The sequence below is a fragment of the Xiphophorus maculatus genome, chromosome 18, assembly GCF_002775205.1.
Source record: "Xiphophorus maculatus strain JP 163 A chromosome 18, X_maculatus-5.0-male, whole genome shotgun sequence".
Classification (NCBI taxonomy): domain Eukaryota; kingdom Metazoa; phylum Chordata; class Actinopteri; order Cyprinodontiformes; family Poeciliidae; genus Xiphophorus; species Xiphophorus maculatus.
The window spans coordinates 24,132,054-24,150,603 of record NC_036460.1 but is presented as its reverse complement, the minus strand read 5'-3'; the positions used below and the strand labels follow the sequence as shown (position 1 = coordinate 24,150,603).

At 38.3% G+C, this 18,550-nt stretch overlaps 1 protein-coding gene across 3 annotated transcripts in view; it reads right to left on the bottom strand.

The window, feature by feature from the left end:
• Positions 1 to 220: 220 nt before the first annotated feature.
• ppm1l (protein phosphatase, Mg2+/Mn2+ dependent 1L) overlaps positions 221 to 18,550 on the bottom strand; it is a 50,107-nt gene continuing 31,777 nt past the window's right edge. For all 3 annotated transcript variants that reach the window (XM_005807995.2, XM_023351677.1, XM_005807996.2), the window contains 3 exons: positions 12,707 to 12,917; positions 4,478 to 4,639; positions 221 to 3,376 (listed from right to left, as the gene is read on the bottom strand). In XM_005807995.2, the coding sequence (XP_005808052.1) occupies positions 3,033 to 3,376; positions 4,478 to 4,639; positions 12,707 to 12,917 (717 nt within the window). In that variant the 3' untranslated portion in view covers positions 221 to 3,032. The remainder of the gene's footprint in view (positions 3,377 to 4,477; positions 4,640 to 12,706; positions 12,918 to 18,550) is intronic.

Sequence of the window (18,550 nt, the reverse complement as noted above, 5' to 3'; positions counted from 1 at the left end):
GCAAGTTAGCAAAACGAAATGTCGAGCACCTTTAGTTTAGACTTGTAAAAAATGCACACGGACTCAAAATCATCATATTTATATTTTTGTTATTTTATTGGAGCTTCCATTCCTTTTTCAGGATATAATGTACATTACATTTTATACTTTTTCGGGGTAGTTATTCACAACACTTTCCTAGGACTAATCATGTTTGTAATTTGAACTACAAATGATCTTCTTTTAAAAAAACTAGATAAAATGACAATCATTGCTGTAATTTCACCGTTATGATTTACAGCGTAAATTAACATTGTGTGTGTTTTTATTTTTTACAGTTAATTAAAATCAAGAAAAACAAGTACAAATGCCACAGACATTCTGTTAGATACATTAATATCATTGTTATTATTAAGGAAAACACGTGAACTTTCATATGTTTCTTTTTTTTAAATCTGTGTAGTAAACGTGTTTGGGTGATATTAACACATTGACAGTATGTACATTCATCTTACAACTTTGCGTCTCCCAGAGACGTTCAATGCTCCATGTTTGGATTTACAAGATATGACAACAAGGTCGAGCCTCGTGTGCGGCGCGATCGCCTGCTTAAAAACTATGAAACAACGAGACGAGCGCTTTTGGCGGCAGAACATAATAATAAGGCAACAGATCTTATTATCCACATCTTAACACAACTTATTTTCCAAAATTATAGAAAAATTCATATAATTTTAACTTGCTTAAAATTTGAATCTTTGTCTTAGTAAAAGGTGAAATTGTATCCCAAAAACATCACATTGCAATAACCTGTCACAGCATAATCGCTATTTACTGTAGATGTAACAAAAATATGATGGGAAAATTTACTAGCATGTCCATCTCATATCCACGTCTTAACATTAATGAAGTTATCTTGTCAGATGTGTTTGTAATTATCAAATTTACATATGTCTGGCTTTATTAAAGTACTTGTGAGTCAGAAAAGAAGGGAAATCTTTCTGGACAAATAATTAGCAGTCAGCAGTAATGAGAAGTACTACATTACTAATTCACTGTGTACGAAGGACGACTGACTCAGAAACCTTTCGTTCCTCTCCGACACACTGTGGTTATGATGTTCCACGTTATTATTACTCATACAGATCGGAGCTGTGCTGAAGCAGCAGAGCTGATCAATATCAGTGTTAAAAAATGCGAACAAGAAAATCCATCAGAAACCTGGCACTAAAAAAGCAAACAAAAAAAATACATAAAAAAACAGGGAAACCCAACCTAAAGAGTCATCTATTCTTACACGACATACATTAAATGTGATATAAAAGCAGTCAGTTCTGTTACTGTACAGGTTCAGGGGTCATATAGGCAAAATTAGCATTTCTGTCGTTCATGACAAGAATATTTAATACTTTGTGAAATAATGAATGTGATGTGTATTGGACAAGAGAAATGTCATGCTGGATCAATCAGAAAAAAATAGATCAAACATATAAAATATATTAAGCAAAGGAAAAATGACAGCCATATTTTTGTCAATTCTATTCAAAAACACTTTAACTTCCCTAAAGGGAGATTCAAGTATCATTCAAGTATAGGTCTACACAATACTGGAAAAAACTTACATTGCAGTTTTTTTCCAACCCTCTGATATATTTATGGAAAAATAAAGAAAATTTCAACTAATGACTTGAATAAGACCTCAAGTTATACTGCAGTTTTGCCATCTTGTTGACAATTAATCTGCACTGACCTTACTTCTTTATGTGAATATTACAAGTATGATTTTTGTCCGTTTTTGGGAGATCATCTTTTTGTTAGATTTGCACTATATTAGAATATCTTGCACTAGTGAGAATGTTGGTAAATATTGCGATGACAATATCAGTTTCCATATATACCTAACTTCTTCTCTCCTGTCCTTCTCATCTGTGCTTCCATCACTGTGAGAGCTAGCATTCGGGCAACATCATTGGCCTCCTATTTGAACATTTATAACACTGAATAATGTGTCAGTCAATTACTGCGTTCCACAGTCCTTTGCGATGCGAATATTGCACACATTCATATTGCGATGGTGATATATTTGCTATAAATTGTGCAGCCCTATGCAAGTTTCTCCAAAGAGCTGTTGTGGATCGTGATGCTATGGGCAGGAAGGATCTCCAGTAGCAGTCAGTCGTGCAACAAATCTGACGAGGCCTCTGACTGAAGGCTGTTGCTGTATGAAAGTCTGATAGCTTCTATGACAACGAACAGCTCACTTTCCGGACAGGAGAAGTTATATTTCATAGTAACATGTCCTTTATGACGCAATTAATTGCTAGCAAGCACTGCCGTATGATTAGAAAGTCGGGCAGACAGATGTTGGAGTAGGGGATATGAGCTTTGCCTAATAAGATTGAGGGAAGAGATGGTTTGAACTTCCTCCTTCTCTCTCTGCCTGAAGTCTCCTTTTTCAACTCCTCAGAGAATTGAAACTCTAACATGCTAATCAGCTGCTGCGAGTTGTTAAAACAACACCTTCTTGCCACAGTTACGCATCAAAACTGTTCAAAAGTACAATGGAGCAGAAATTCTCCCAGCTGCACAGCATCCAAAATCAAAAAGAATAATTGTCCAAACATGCGATGCCTCAACCAAAACCCATTATAAACAGACGTAACAGAAAGAGCGGAATCTGAAATGGCTACTCCAACATGCTGCCGTCGCCACTCTAGAAAATCGACAGCAAAACAAAAGAGACGTTCATGTTTTTGTTTAACATAAAGAGAAATCTGCTGGAATTTCTTCTTAAAATTCTTTTTTAAAAGGACAAATCAATCTCAAAATTCCCAGCTGTACAAAACGTAATCTATTAATTCGCGAAACGGCAACCCTGCTCACATTAGCGTCCTGATAGGTAATGCCTATCCTAAAATCAACCAGTCTGTTATTAAAAAAACAAAAACCATGGGGGATGCTGATGTGAGGTTTGAAGAGCAAAGTGCTGTAAATATCTGTGGCGAATAGTTCTCACTCAGTTGCCTCCCAACTGATGCCCTTTGCTTAATTCCTTACTTTTTTTCACCCGTCTTGCCTTTAAACTTGACCACCATGACGGTGATGTTGTCGGGGCAGCCGCGGTAGAAGGACTGGAGGACAATGCTCTTGGCTCCGAAGTGCGGCTCGTCCAGTCGCTCCCTGATGAAGCGGACTGCCTCCTCGTTGCTGAAGGTGTCCCACAGGCCATCCGAGGCCAGGATCATGAACTCTGGCTGCAGCTTGTTGAGGTCAAAGGACATGATGTCGGGGTCGGGGACGATCACGTTGAGGTTTTTCAGCGGATAGTCGCCCAGAGAGCGGGACATGGCGAGGATGCCCTGGACACGCCACGAACCGTTGAAGCTGATGAAACCGCCTGTGGAGGATCCAGCGAAAAAAAAAAAATTGGTACAGTTAAGAGTGTTGGAGTGACTGTCAGAAAAGTGAAGAAGAAGAGCACAAAGATCTTGTTGGTACATTGATTCTCTAATCCTGGAAATGATCTTCAGGTGACAGAAGGCTGACTTTGTAAGTGTCTTTATGTGGCTCTGAAGGTTCAGGTCAGAGTTCATCCACATCAAGATTTCAGACCTGATCTCTAGTTTCTAGCTGTAATATCTGAAGCTGCACGCTGACTCTTGATTGTTCCTCTTTAAGTCCAAACATAATAGTTGTTTTAACTCTCAGAAGTGTTTGCGTTGGATACGTTTCAGTTCATGTCATATCCTGGTGAAACGGCTGGACCTCGTCTATAGCTTTGGGATCTGAAAAAAGGGAGCAGCTCTAAAAATAAGCACATAAGATGGACGTTTCCAAACTTGGTCATAAAACCCTTTTTATTCCCGACAGCAACTGGTTTGGCAAAATATCCATCTGAACACAAACCCCCTTTTTCTTATAATAAAATTCCTCTTTAGGACAGATAAGTAAAATTTTATTATGTTTATACGTTAGAATATTAAAGTTTCGCCCATCTTTTTTTATTTTCACGTTCATTACTTTAATAATTAATTTTAAAATCCGACTCAAATAGCCGAATGACCTCCTCAGTATGCAGCCAAGTTCTCCAGAGTCCTGCTACTGACCCGATTATTTGACTCAGGTGTGTTGAAACTAAAATTAAAATTAACAGGCCCGAATTGGAAGACTCCCAGTTTAACCTTTCAATATTATTCGAAACAGCACTTCCCTTTCTTCATAAATTTATTGGTGGGAATTTATTCTGGAGTGAGGTTTGCACAGGAGCATTTCACAGCAGGGCCTGATGTTTTTACAGGGCACAACTCAAACATTAGATGGAGCTGTTGAGCTTTCCCAAATCAATCTGACAATCTGTAACAAGCATCCATACATGCCTTCATACACCAGAAATAATATTTACCTGGATCATGATTCTCAGTATTTGATATGAATAACTATATATTTATGCTTTTTTCCAGAAAATAAACTCGTCTGTGCCATGGTCAAGCTTTCTCACCGGCCTTCTTGATCCTCTTGCGTTCCTTGAGCTGGTAAGGTTTGTGGTCATGTGACAGAGGAATGGCATTGCCGTCTTTATCGCACAGAACCCCCCGGGAGTCTCCGACGTTGGCCACTATCAACTCCTTATCCGACAGCAGAGCCACCAGACAAGTAGTGCCTGCAGCGGAGGAAGGACAGGAAAATGAAAACGTAGAGGAGGATGAGAATATCGCAATTTTCTTTCTCAAAATATTACATGTTAGGGAAAATGTCATAAGATCACAGTCGGGAGCGTGTAAGACTTGTCCTCAGGAGAGGAAATATGTCTGCAAAATTTTCCAAGCTGTCCATCAAACTGTTGCCGAGAGATTTCAATTTTGGCAAAGTGAAGCTGAGAAACTGACATGGCATTAATACCAGAGTGTGGATTTTGTTAAACCTACTTGGGGATGGATCATTTTACCCTGAAGATTAGGGAAAGCCCAGGAACCATTTAACTGCAGAATATTAATGACTGGCTGTTTAACTACAAGATAATCTAGCTTTCTTCAGCAGCTTTCACCAACTCAAATTTAAGACCTTTTAAGGCCTTTCTAAGACCAAAATTTCCACAAAAATATACAAACTTTGTTCAGTCAACAGGCAGTAAATTTGCACTTACTCATGATAGATGCAAAAAACCTAGCTAGCTAGCCTCAGACGGAGTGAGTACACTCAGACAAGCCCTTGCTATAGTTAGCTAGCGAGCTAGCTTGTAAGGTTTAGCTAGCTAACTAGCTAGAAAGCTACCAAGGGCATGCTAGCAGTTAGTTAGTAACAGCCTCAACCGTCCAAAGCCTAGAAATGTAAATGTCTGCGTGCATCAAAAATTTATGCCTGACAGAAAAGTTTTGCGAGAGAAAAAAAAAATAGAGACAAAGACATATTTATTAAAAAAAACAAAAAACCAATATACTATAAGACAAAATTTAAGACCGGTGATTCACTTATTTAAAGCAAACTTTTTAAAAACAACATTTTAAGGCCATCATTTTAAATACATGAATTTAAGACTTTTTAAGACCCTGTCTATGTGAAACAAATATGATAACCAGAGTCAGATAAAACTGGAAAATAAGCTAGAAAAATAAAATAAAGATAATAAAGCACATAAAAGAATGGAAGAACAAGTCAAGAGGTGGTCAAGTAACACCTCCGCCTTACAAAAGTCCAAAATACTTTTGTTTCTCCTTCCTCTCTTTGTTTAGCTTCCCAGCCAAGCAGAATCTGAGTGTAGGCTCAGAATCTGAGGGCTGCTGTATTAGATCCAAAGTCCTGTAGGGACAGAACAGATCTGCCCATTTGGCCATGTGCTCACACTCTGACTGAAGGCAAAGCTGGAGAGTGGGCGAGGGGTGAAAAGAATAAGGGATGAAAGCAGGGGGTCCCAGCACATGGGGCTGGACCACCCAGACAGAGAAAGATGGGGAGAATGAAAACAAACAGCAGCAGTCACACCCAGGATCTGAACAAAATGCAGGAGGAAGAAAATATTCCAACAATTCAAAGGGGCGGTATTATGTATTTTCCAGGCACATAGTGCCATTTTACAGAGCAATCAAGTCCTTTTTATTACCTTTTTGTAATAAAAAGGTTTTATATATCATATACGACTTAAAAGAAATTTGACTTAATTTATCGCCTTGAAATAGGGTCTCTGTCCCTTTAAAAACTACAGCTCTTTCTGAAGCTCCACCTTCAAGAAGTCATCACAACATGGCTCCTCTATTAACCATTTAAAAACAATTTTACAAGCATTTCAGAGAGAAGTAGCTCGTATAATGAGCTCAGTAGATGAGCTCATTATTGGCAGTTTTACCAAGTGTTTGCTAATTCCTGCTGGCTAGTCTGAAGGAACCAAGTAGGGGAGTTGAAGTGGAAACTCAGAAATTGCAGCTCTGAGGAGGAGCTGCATCCTGAATGGTTGCCACAGGAGATTAAAGGATTTCTCAGACATAAATGAAAGAATCAAGGCAACACTCCAGGCATGTTTTTGATGAGGAAATAACATTATAACATGATGTAAAGCTCAACAAAATTGATTTTAAATAATAATGTCCCTTTAAGAAGTTAACATCTTCGTTTATTATCTTTGTCTATCACATAAAATCCCCATAAAATAAATCAAAGACCGTTGTTCTAATGTGGTAAAATGGGGACATTTTAAGGTTTAGCTCCCTGTATTACAATCTATATTCTGAGAGTCAGTTGACTTGAAGCTGAAAGCAATGAGACGAGATAACAGGCAGCAGCGGATGCAGATAAAACCAAATGACAGAGCACAGGAAGAGGGGATGGTTGCTTAAATGGCAATTCTTTAAAGAAAAAAAGAAGCAAAACTGTGATAATTACGTTATTTATCTTAGATTCAAGTGAGTAGAATGCGATAAATTAAATAAAAGCAGAGATAAAGCAGTGACAAGGAAGCCAAGAGGAAAATTACACTGACTGATGGAGTTGCTGATGCCACAAAATTTAAATGACTTGCTGAATATTGATGTTTCTTTTAGGCTCATCATCGTATGCATCCTTAATCCTGCTGCACTGACTTATAGCTGAAGCAGCATGGTGCCTTGCTGTCCAGCTAATTATCCTTATCTAGTTCCCATGGTGATAGAGATAATAGACTGAGGTGCTTTGCGAGCACACCCTTCCCCAATTAGCTCAGCCATGCCCAGCATACATCGAGTATTCCCCTATTAGAATGGCACCAAGGTCCCTGTGCACCCAGTGCTCATGTCAATAATTAGCTTAGCTTGGACAGGAAAACCCTCAGCACTCCAGCCAGATTAACATCTCCTCAACAGTTTGGCTTTCACTCCAATTTGCATCACTGTGGTCATTTATTTGGAGTTGACCATCTCTGACAGGCTGCTCCGTTTATGTCCTGCTAATGGGCTGAAAAATAAGAAGTGGTGACCTAAAAAACTGCAACTCACTTTCAATGGTTCAAAAAAAAAAGAAAGTATTTCACCAATTTAGAGTAAGGTTTTGTTTTACCTAGAATTAGAATCAATCTCCAATTTTTTCATACCAATTTTAATATTTTTTTTCCCGCTTTTTTAAAAATAAAATTACAAATGTCGGGAAAAACATTGAAAAAGTGGCTTTTATTTCAATCGTCTCTTCTGAGAGTAGGCTAGGAGCATTTTTTTTTTAATTAGAAGAATAAAGTCAAAATATTAGCAGAATAAAGAAGCAATTTTACTGAAAGAACACTTTAAAATTATGAGAAAAAAGTTGTTTCATTTGGAAAAGAAACTTGGATAATTAATTGTTATTTTTCAGGTTGGAATTCTTACAAAAAAAACAACTTTATTTTACTACTACTACAACTGCTATTAATACTGGTAATATTAAATCTTTATTCTCCTATTATTTCAACTTATTGTCACACAACTTTACTCTCGTATTACTACGACTGTATTCTTGCAATATTCTAACTTTATTCTAGTAATTAAAATAAAAGGAAAACATTTTAAGCTTGACTCTTATATTTCATCATAGAGTTGACCTGAATTCAAAGTCCAGATAAATAGAAGCTGTAAAACATGCATGTCAAACAAGATGGTGGGCCTTGGGAATGCTGACATCACTCTATGAACTATGGACACCCATTAGTAAGGAAAAAAAATAATCTTCAAAAACAAAAAATGTAATTGAATTTCTAAAATCAACTTATAGCCCATCCCTATATCAATGTGTTGCAATCCCAAATGACTTCATCTCATGGTTAGTGGAGACACAGTGCTGACTGAAACGATGTTAAAAAAGAAAATGTGGGTTAACATTAGGCCTGTCACGATAGCAAATTTTGCTGAGCGATTAATTGTCTCAAAAATTATTGCGATAAACGATAATATTGTTTGAAGACCTTTTTACGCTGAAAATGATGTAATAATGCATGCGATTTCTTGCCAAAGTTAGATACACTTTATTTTCAAAAGAACACTAAACACTGGAACTGGTAAACAAAATAAACAAAACAACCAAAAACAAAAATAAAATGGATTCTCAGTCTCCATTAGCAAAAAATGCACTGGAAAAAAAAACTAAACATAAAGCCAAAGTGTAAATAAATACTGCATTCAACCAAAAGAGGGCAGATTATGAAGTCTGTATATTGTGTTGCCCTTCAGTAATAATTAGATTTAAATAGAGAAGATGGGCACATCGACTACATGATGCAATAGTTCACATTACACGATTTTTTGCTACTATTTTTCCCCTTACAACAATCTTAAAACGTTGATCTTTCTAAGATTGTGTGGTGTGTTATGGTAGATCATCGTCGCTGCCGCTCCGATCTAAATCAGGGGTTTTCCCGACTGGGATCTTAATGCAGCCTGTTGAATGTGACAGGCAGCCAATCAGAAAGCGCAGATTCTCCTCAGCGTTTTCTGAGGGGAAATTACGGAGGGGAATCCCAAACAGCTGACACGGCGCAACCCGAAGTCCAGTGGACATTGGAGATGATACGTGGAAACAACATTAATGTTTATTCAACATGCAAAGAATATAGAAATGACAAGAGGAGGAGTTGGAGCGAAACCAGTAAGTTAACGTGAGTAAATAGGTTCTAATGATTTTCATTCAATCAGGACTTTACTCTGACACTAGCCACATGCATTGCAGGTAGATTGTAGTAAAGCATTGATTAATGCCTGGTTTTAAAATTAGTTCACTGAACTTATAGCCATTATTTTGTGCCCATTGTTGGACATCACATGGCAGGACCGAACCCGATCGAACCATTATACCTAGGATTTGTGTCGGCTAATGTGTGATCTGTCAGGTTTTGAAAATGGGCCGACAATCGGCCGACAGCTCTAAGATCGTGTCCTGTCCGCTGGGCTTTACACTAAGGAAATGAGGAAGGGAGGGTCAGTGGAGAGAACCGGAGTTGAGCCTTTTTTCATTCAGTGTCATTAACAGAAAGAGGAAAAGGCCGGAAGAGACGATAATGCCGATAATTAAAATGACGTCGGTAGTTTTAATTTATCGTACGATTAATTGATTTATTGTTTATCGTGACAGGCCTAGTTAACATTAATGCAATAAATAATTTGGCTTTTTCCTAAACTAATGAACAGGAGCAACTTGTCCTTCCAGGCATTGTGCTAAACACCTGTACGATCCAGAGAGCAGCAAATTGCCCCGTTTTACAGAGTTGGTAACACCTGCTGGTGGTTATTTAGTTAAGTGCACCCAGATGCTACGATCCCATTTCGCTTGCTAGTTGGTTGCAGAGGTGTGAACTGATTTTAAAAAATATTTAACCTTATTATTCCTTCCCTCTCATGCATCACCTTCAACACCATCACGAGGAAAGCCCTGAAAGAGCTAAAAACATTCAGCTCAACTTCAGCAAAGTATACAAAGATTTTTTTTTAAAAAATGTGATAAAACCTCCATCAAACGACGTGCATTTTAGGACAAGCTCTGAAGCAAATATATGCACAGATCAGAGCACAAATAGAATAATTTCCTGCCTCAGAAAAAAAAAAGAGAAGCTCAAGTGTGAAGCACTGAAGTGTTTGAACAAACACTCTGAGGGGAAAGTAATATATTCTGTTTTTATGCAATCAGAGAACACTGGAATCAAAACACAAAGATTAAAATCGCTCTTGTAGTAAATTGTACCAACAATCATCAGATACGTATGATTTTCTTGAGAAAATAGAATCAAAGGCAGAGAAAAAAAACAAGCCCCACTTAAAGGTCAGTTTTATCAATGTTTTTGGTGGTCAGGACTGGGACAAGGCAACACTCTGTACAGCACAATGCACTGAACAACCTGTTTCTATGATATTCTTTATTTTGGGTTATCAGGCAATAGACCTAAAAACTTTATTTAGGACCATCAGAGTAAAGGGGCAACATAAAACCTTGATAGCAGACTTAGTAGACTTTATTCAGGGTTGTAAGTGTGATGGGGTGACTCTGAAAGAGAAACACTATTAATGTGCATCAGAAAGGGAAAACAAAAAAAGGGAAATCCCTTCACAAACAATGCTACCAAGTATGTAAATAAACAACGTTTAGAATGTTTTTTATTACTATTCGATAATTATTACATTCATAAAGCATAAATGCTGCTTCACACCTTCTGATTTTAGATGACTATGAGTTTTGTGGTGAATAATTTTACTATCAGACAATATTTTATGACTTTATTACCAGAAAATACTATTTTTCATCCCAAGCCCCTCTTTTGATTACAAGAAAATGTAATTTTTTATATTACTGTTAGAAAAATTATCCTCCTGTTCATTTACTTATGAGTTTATTTTACAAGTTATGTTTTCATATTATTCTTTTTATATTATTACTCTCATATTATTATTCTTTTTTATGTTTACTTAACTTCTCTCTTTTGTAGTACTTTATTAATCTTTTGTAGTATATTATTAACTTTGTTTAGGATGTTTGCCTGGAAGCTAAAAACGTTAAAACATTCATGTGTTATTAGCTCCATGTGTAACTGATTAGTTGTGGTCAGCCACATGCCCTTACAAGGGCATGTCCACAGAAGGTTCCAGAATGTAAAGACGGCTGGTCAATTCTCTGTGTGACTGTGTGAAGAAGCCCAACCTCCTTTTTCTATACAATAAAGAGAAATGCAAAGAAAGATCTGGCAGAATTGATTCCAGACAGTGTTTGACAGCGATTCAACGCGTCTGCTTTCAATTCTCCTGTTCTGCAGAAAAGAAAAGAAAAGTAACCTCTGTCTCTGGCTGATTCTTTGCAGGTTAGGACAAAAATAAACCTATCAATTACACAACAGAATTTTCTTTTGTTCCCACAGTCCTTATGTTTTTTTTAGCAGCAGTGTCCTCCACCGTGGGGCTGCTGGACGGTTCATTTGGTCTTTCTTTTCAGAATTTTTTTCTGTTTCCTGCTTGCTATGCTAGTTTGAGGAGCAAATTATCTTAATTTATATGCCAATCAGAAATAACATTTAAATATATTATTTTGACCTACATGCTATATAAAAAAGGACAGAGGACAGAGAGTCTTTGCCAAGAAGTTGCAACTGGAGCAAAATGGATCTTCGGCAACAGTAGTACTAGGAATCTCCAGACTGCTGTGGCTGTGCACGTTTTAATTGTCTTTACTGGATCATATGACTCTTCATTTTGAGGATATGAAAGCTCAATGGCTCTTTCATACAAGCGGCCCCTTTCACTGACTTACTTACGAGTCACATGTCAGCAGGTTTTAATGAGCTACACACTACCATTCAGACGTCCCATCCAACGTTCACATTTTTTCCAAGCTAATTTCCTAAGAGACATTCCAGTTTGCTACAAGTTTAGCTCATTTTAAACGTTCACTTCTGCTGGTTATGTCAGCGCATGTATAGAACTTATAAACCACTGGACGTGCTCCTTTTGGATTTTATCTTTTTTTTTTCCCATCTTCTCTTTGTAAACCAACATCAGGGTGTTACCCAGAAATATTGCTAAGCCCGAATGTAGGGGCACCCACCAGCGGCCCACGGTGTTTCTGTGTATTAACAGGAAGGTGATTCTGTGTTATTACATTACAGACATTACTTAAACACCAACTACAGTTTTAAATAGGCAAACACAATGAAATTCAATGAAACACAATTCAAGTAAATAACATAAATCAGTCAAATCCTAAAGCCTGGCAGCCCGCCAGTCTCATAATACACTGGAGAAAGCCGTGAATATTCTTCTCACTTTATTTTGACTTCTGTAATGTGGTCATTTTCCACGGTACTGTATTCGCCCTAACAGCCCAATGCTCATTTCCACATACATACCCCTCCGTTTGACCCGTTCCTTAACCGTTTCCGCCTATCTCTCTCTCTCTCCCACGCAATTCTCCTTCTTCTACACATCCATCCCTTCAGAGATAATTACTACAAGCTTTGTGAAGATCAACTTTTATTCAAACAGCTGAATAAGCTAGACCCCAGGCTGCTGACAGTCACTATTCAACTCCTGTCAAGTGAAACACTAAAGTAGCACATACAGCTTTAAATGCAGCATTACGAGAGACGCTAAAAAGATTGGTTATTTCTTTCTTATTACATCTGCTTTGGCAAACAGCACACATGGCTTGAATCCATCCTAATGCGCTTGAGTTTTATCATCTCCTCTCCAGGTGAATGTACTTTTCGCACACATTTAAATCACTGAGAGTTAATGAGCCAATGTACAACTAAGATACAGACCTGCTTCGTTGTAGTTGGCAGAGAGTTTGTCCAGCATTTCTCTGTCTAACGTCAGTATCTGCTGCTCCAGGATAGACGGATAGGAGGAGCCTCCTTTCTCCTTTTTTTCGTCCTTGTCTTTTTCTCTGTCTCGGTCTCTCTCTCGTTCGTAGGTCAGTAGCTGCCTGCGCAGAGCCTCCGCCAGGTGGGTCTTGGCGAACTCAGCAGCAGCCTGAAAACGTGAGAGCACAGAGGAGAAATTAGATGGCTCCAGATAAAAATTAGGTTGCATAACAACAACAAAACACAGTAGGAGGTACGGTTCAGACATTTGCAAATATTCACGGTTTCCCACGAGTCTGAGCTCATATTGGTATATCGACATTTCCAACTAATTTTTACATTTTCGAGCCCTGCTAATGCTAATGCCAAAGCTAAACTTCAGCTCTCAGAAATTACAGCACTGCAGAAATTTTATGAAAATGCTCAAATCTGATTATGACAGTCCACATTTTTCTGCCTTTTGTTTCCTTCTACCGTTAAACAGCATCACCACTAATTTCCATGTGCTTTAGCATCTCAACCTCTAATGGGTTGAGAGGTTAAACACCAACTGTTAGAGACCGTTGCATTTGTGATATTGCACAGACTCATACTACGATGACAAACTGCGATTCAGTACATTATGTGGTTGTGGTTGCATGTTCTCCCTGTGTGTGTCAATTCAAGAGCACATTTCAGCAACAAGGCAGTTCAAAGTGCTCTACACCATAAAAACAAAATACAGTTACCCATTATGAAACAAAAAATTAACATTACATTTTGTCAAATGCAATCAGCAAAATCATTAAGCAAATGTACATCAAATATTTTGATTAATATTCCAGTAATTAATTAAAGGCAACTCTAAGCATTTGAGTTTTTAGCCTTGAGTTAAAGGAACTCAGCGTTTCAGCTGTTTTCCAGTTTTCTGGAAGTTTGTTTCAGAATAGAAAAGACCTGCTGAAGTAAATACTTAACATTTACCACTGTTTTGGTGAAATACTGTCAGATCAGATTGTTATGAGAGTAGAAATCAAAGCTAGATGTCAAAAACACAGACATTTGTGAATGAAAACTGTCCTCCTGTGTCCACTGTTTTACTAGAAATAAGCAGCGCACACAACCATGTAATCTTTTCATCAATCTGGAGGATCTTTCTCCTCGGTCAACATTAAGGTATGATGCAAACAAAAGTCAGATTTGTAGAAAAACGCCAGTTGCTTAACATTTAAAACGTGAAATACTCTATGTCCACACTTCCTATAAACACCAGTCAGTATGTAAAAATCTGCAAGTGTAGAAACATTTATTGCCCTTTATGACGACTTAGGATTGAAACCAGGACAAAAGACTATAATGACAGAATTCCTAGAAGCTCATCAACGTTTCTGTATCTTTGCTATGGGACACACAGACACCGTTAGAAAAACATAGAAATACACATGCATGCACAGTCTGCAGAAAGCTGATCTAACAGCAGTAACCTTGATGTCCTTTCTGCCTCGCCGCAGCATATAAACAGAGATAAAGAAAGAAATGATCATCCCAGTCAAACACACACACAGGCTCACGCTGTGGGATACAGCTGAGCTAGAGAAACCGTATCCTCACCTCTACCCGTTTTTTTTTTGCCAAGGATAACACAGAGGGAACCTTTTCTCACACATCCTCTTTGCATTTTCAGAGCAAATAATGCCTTAGTCCCCAAGCACAGGGACGACCAGGCAACACAAGGTCACCGTGCATGAATGTGAGATAATACACTGCAAACAAGCCTCTGATCTGTATCATCCAAAACCCATAGAGCTCATATTTCACACCAAGAAAAGTCAAACACCTGGAGGAATGAGAAAGCAAAAGGGGATGAGAAAAAGCAGTGAAGTATGCAGTTTCCATACAATGAGGAGAACAATTTTAGGTCATTTGACAGAAAACTGCAGATAAACCCAAAGTTACAAGAATGAACACTGCCCCATTTAGCTTCGTCTCTAATCTAGACCTCCCTCTGCGTCCTTCATCTGCACTTTTTTCTGCTTTCCTGGACTTAAATATCCATGCCTACTTTGCTTTTTCTTACACATGCAAACAATTTATCTAGCCTCTCATTATATTTTGTCAGCACTTGTGATATTTTGTCTGTGCACACCATCAGCCTCCCTCTATCTTGCCTCATTTTTCATTTCCTACAGTCCCGTCAGTCTCCTTCCATGGTGAGGCTCAGCCTAAAATCACCACGGGTCTTTTCTGAGTGCTTTTCTGACTCCATTTGAAGAACAATGAGTTGACATACTTTTCTGCTGTTGCTACCAAGCAGGAAGCTGCACTCGACAAACTGGGTTCAGAGGTCAGAAACGAAGCTGGAAGTCTTGTTTGCTTCTTGTTTTCTTGTCCCCATTACCAAGAACTACGGCTGCTTACCTCCCAGAGTGACAGTGCAGATCCAAAATGCAGTTTTTTACTCAGTTCATTAAAGAACAAGGTCATGTAATCATACCTAGCCTTATACAAACAAGTTATTGCCCTCTCAATCTAATAAATGCCACAAACTACCATCAGTAGTTTTTAGTTGAAAGTGAGTCTGTCCACTAACTTTACTGCTGTTGAGGAATACTGGCCCACTCTTACTCAAGTTTTGATCCTGAACTTCCCTCTTTTAGGGTCATGCCACAGCTTCTCAATCAGATTTAAGTCTACTCTCTGAAACCTTCAACCTTCTGGTGATTCAGGATGCATTAACACCAGCCATGTTCACGCCGCTTTAATCAAACTCTTGTTCGTTTGCCTAGAAAGTCCGGGTTGTTTGGGGAGGTATAAATCCGCAATCGAACTCTGATGTAGACCAAAAAAGTGAAAAAAAACTCTGGTCTGCATAAAATCCAAGCTTTGAGCTTTGTCGAAGTATCTAAAGTGCAGGGATTTGTGGGTAAATGCAACCTAAACAAATACTCAGGGCTAGCAGGAGTAATGGCTTGTGGTATTTTACCAAAGACAAAAGGAAATCCTAAAACCGCAAAAAAAAAAAGAAAAAATCTGACATCACTCCATTTCTGTTTACATTTCATGAAGAATGAAGTTGGGCTCAGTGTTGGGGTCAAAGGTTTTTGTGTCTTTAACTTCAGTGGTCCTTGGTGCAGCGCCCCCCACGGCCAAGTGGGTAAACAGGTGTCTCAAAGGTTTGTCTGTTATTAAAACTTGTTTAATGACTAGAAACGTTTGAATCTTGTAAAAAATAAAAACAAGAAATCACAAAGGGTCACTCTACATTCCTGTGACCTATTTTACAGAGTATCAATGTAGGTCTCAAACAGAAGGGAAGTCAAGGCCTCAATATCTGACCACATACCCTGCTGGCTAACTAGACCGGCACATCAGATACCAGATTAGAAGATGAAAGGAAGGAAAGGTGGATGAGGGAGGAAGAGCACGGATGGATGGAGATGAAAACTGAAAGAGAGATGAGTACTGGGATCAAGAGTGGTAAAAACACAGGGGAACAAAATGTAGCAGTAGATTAGGAAAAGGCACGAGAGCACAGTGAAGGAATGTAGAGCACGACAGGGTAGAGTCAGAGTAAATGTGATGAACAGGGCGAGCAGGGCTGACTGTCAGGAGGCAGTATTATAGTCGAGCAGCAGAGAAAAAAAACCCAAACCGCTTTGCATCAAATTAATGATACGATCAGCATAAGATATTGAAAAATGAATGTTGCGTGCGCTTATGTGGAAGCCTTCACTCAGAAATGGCAAACATGAAGAATGTCGATAGAAACACTGGAGGTGCACCAAATGTAGATAAAGAAGAGCAACACAAGGATCCACATCCACATTTTATTTTCTGTGGACAGAATCAAAGATTTTTCTGAAAACAGGAAAAAAAAGATTCAAATCCTAATTGCTTTAAACCAAAGACACTGAAAAAAAAAAAAAATCAAAGACTAATCTTTGAAGAGTTAAAGCCCCAGTAAAATTTAAAATTATATCTCAGATATTTCCATGTTCAGATATAGAGAACATGGAAAAAGAAAAAGTAAACAGTTTTCACTTGCAGTCAAAGCAAGCAATTAAGCCTTAATGTTAAGGGACTGGAATCAAATATGCCAAGAAGCAAACATTTCTTTGAAGATCCGTCCACGCTCCCATCCATTACGGGTCTGCTGGGTTTGGTACCCATCTCAAAGGCTGTTACACATTAGCTTCACACTAAGACAAGATAATTCAAATGTTTTTAGTTTAGCACCAAACTGGAAGCTTTGAACTGAACCCCAAGTACATATTTGTGTCTACAAGCTTAAAAACCTCAACTAAATTATATTTTTCATCCATTGAATGGCCTTCATCAATGTTTTCCTAAAAATCCTTCTTGTCTTTCTTATGACGGTTTCATTTTTGCAACCAGGCACCTAAAATGTTGCCATGACTTTGATATAAAAGAGTGGAAGGAGAGTCTCCCATTCAGCTTTAGCCATAAATCACAACACAGACTTCTTCTGTACAAGTCACACTGTGATATTTCATCATCTTGTGGTAATCCTGTTATGGTATTTTTGATTTATTTTACTGCTGGGACTTTTTAGACCACAACAGCATATCTTTTAGAGATGGGGTTGCAAATCAGGACAGCCCAGCACCAGTATCTTCTTCACAATAACAAAACTTGTATCTTCTCTGATCAGGCAACACTTTATAATGAACCATCTGCACTTGAGCAGAATGAGCTTTATGCTCCGATGGAGGCATTGTCTCACTTCTCTCTGGTGGAGAGATTATTTTATGTGCACAGCTAAAAATAACAGCACAGCCACAGAATTGGACTTTTTTTTTATTGTGATTGTTTATTACTCATTAATATGCGTCCCAGCTCCACGCAGACTTGCTTCCAACTGTAGTTCCTCATTCAAGATACTCAAGACATCACCTGACTCGCATAACAAACCTGTAAGCAGAATCACAGCGCACGCACAATATTCCATGTTCCCAGACACGCTCGTCTTGTCAACATGGACCTGCATCTGTATGAGACAGTTCAACAGAAGTCGCCAGGCTTTCAAGACATTTCTATTCATCAATTTGCCAGGCCAGCAGAAACGTAGAAAACCATTTTCTCTTCAGAGTCAGAAGAAATCTCCTCCTGCCCCTCGTACTCTGCACTGGAGTGAAGACTTTCTTTGGCAGACTACTTTCCGACAGATCAGGAACAAAGGGAAAAGAATGGGAAGAGTCTGAGAGGAGAATAAAGGGCTTTCATTAGAAACATTCAAGCAGTTCATTAAAAGAAAAGATGCAATTAAATTTTTTAAAGTTAAAGACTAACTGAAAGCAAAGAAGAACAGAGAAAGTTTGATGGACACTAATGAGCCTGATGAAATAGCAACAAAGTTCTTGGTTTTTTTTGAATTTCCAGCTTTCAGCTTATTGTTTGGGAGGAATAAGAGCCAAAAAATTTTACATTATAAATGAAAACTGGCTGAATAAGGATTCAACACTATTTTAGTCTAAATTAAGGAACACTGAGAAGGAAAAAAAGAAAAAGACATCTGCAAAGCTGGGGATCAGAATTCAATATTATGCTTCCTGTGTGATGAGAGGCTTGGGGCAGACTGGATTGTTTGTGTGGGCTTGGACACACAGATTTTACAGAGGCATCACAAAAAATGTTTCATTCTTCCTGGGAAAAATGAACTGAAAAAAGAAGAAGGAAAAAAAGCCAAAACAAACATGCTGAGTGCAGATGGTCTCTAAGAGGGAGGGGGGAGGTAGGGAAGGCAATGCTACGCTGAACCTCGCATCTCTTTTAGTGACCAACAAAGCTCAAAAACTTTCAAAA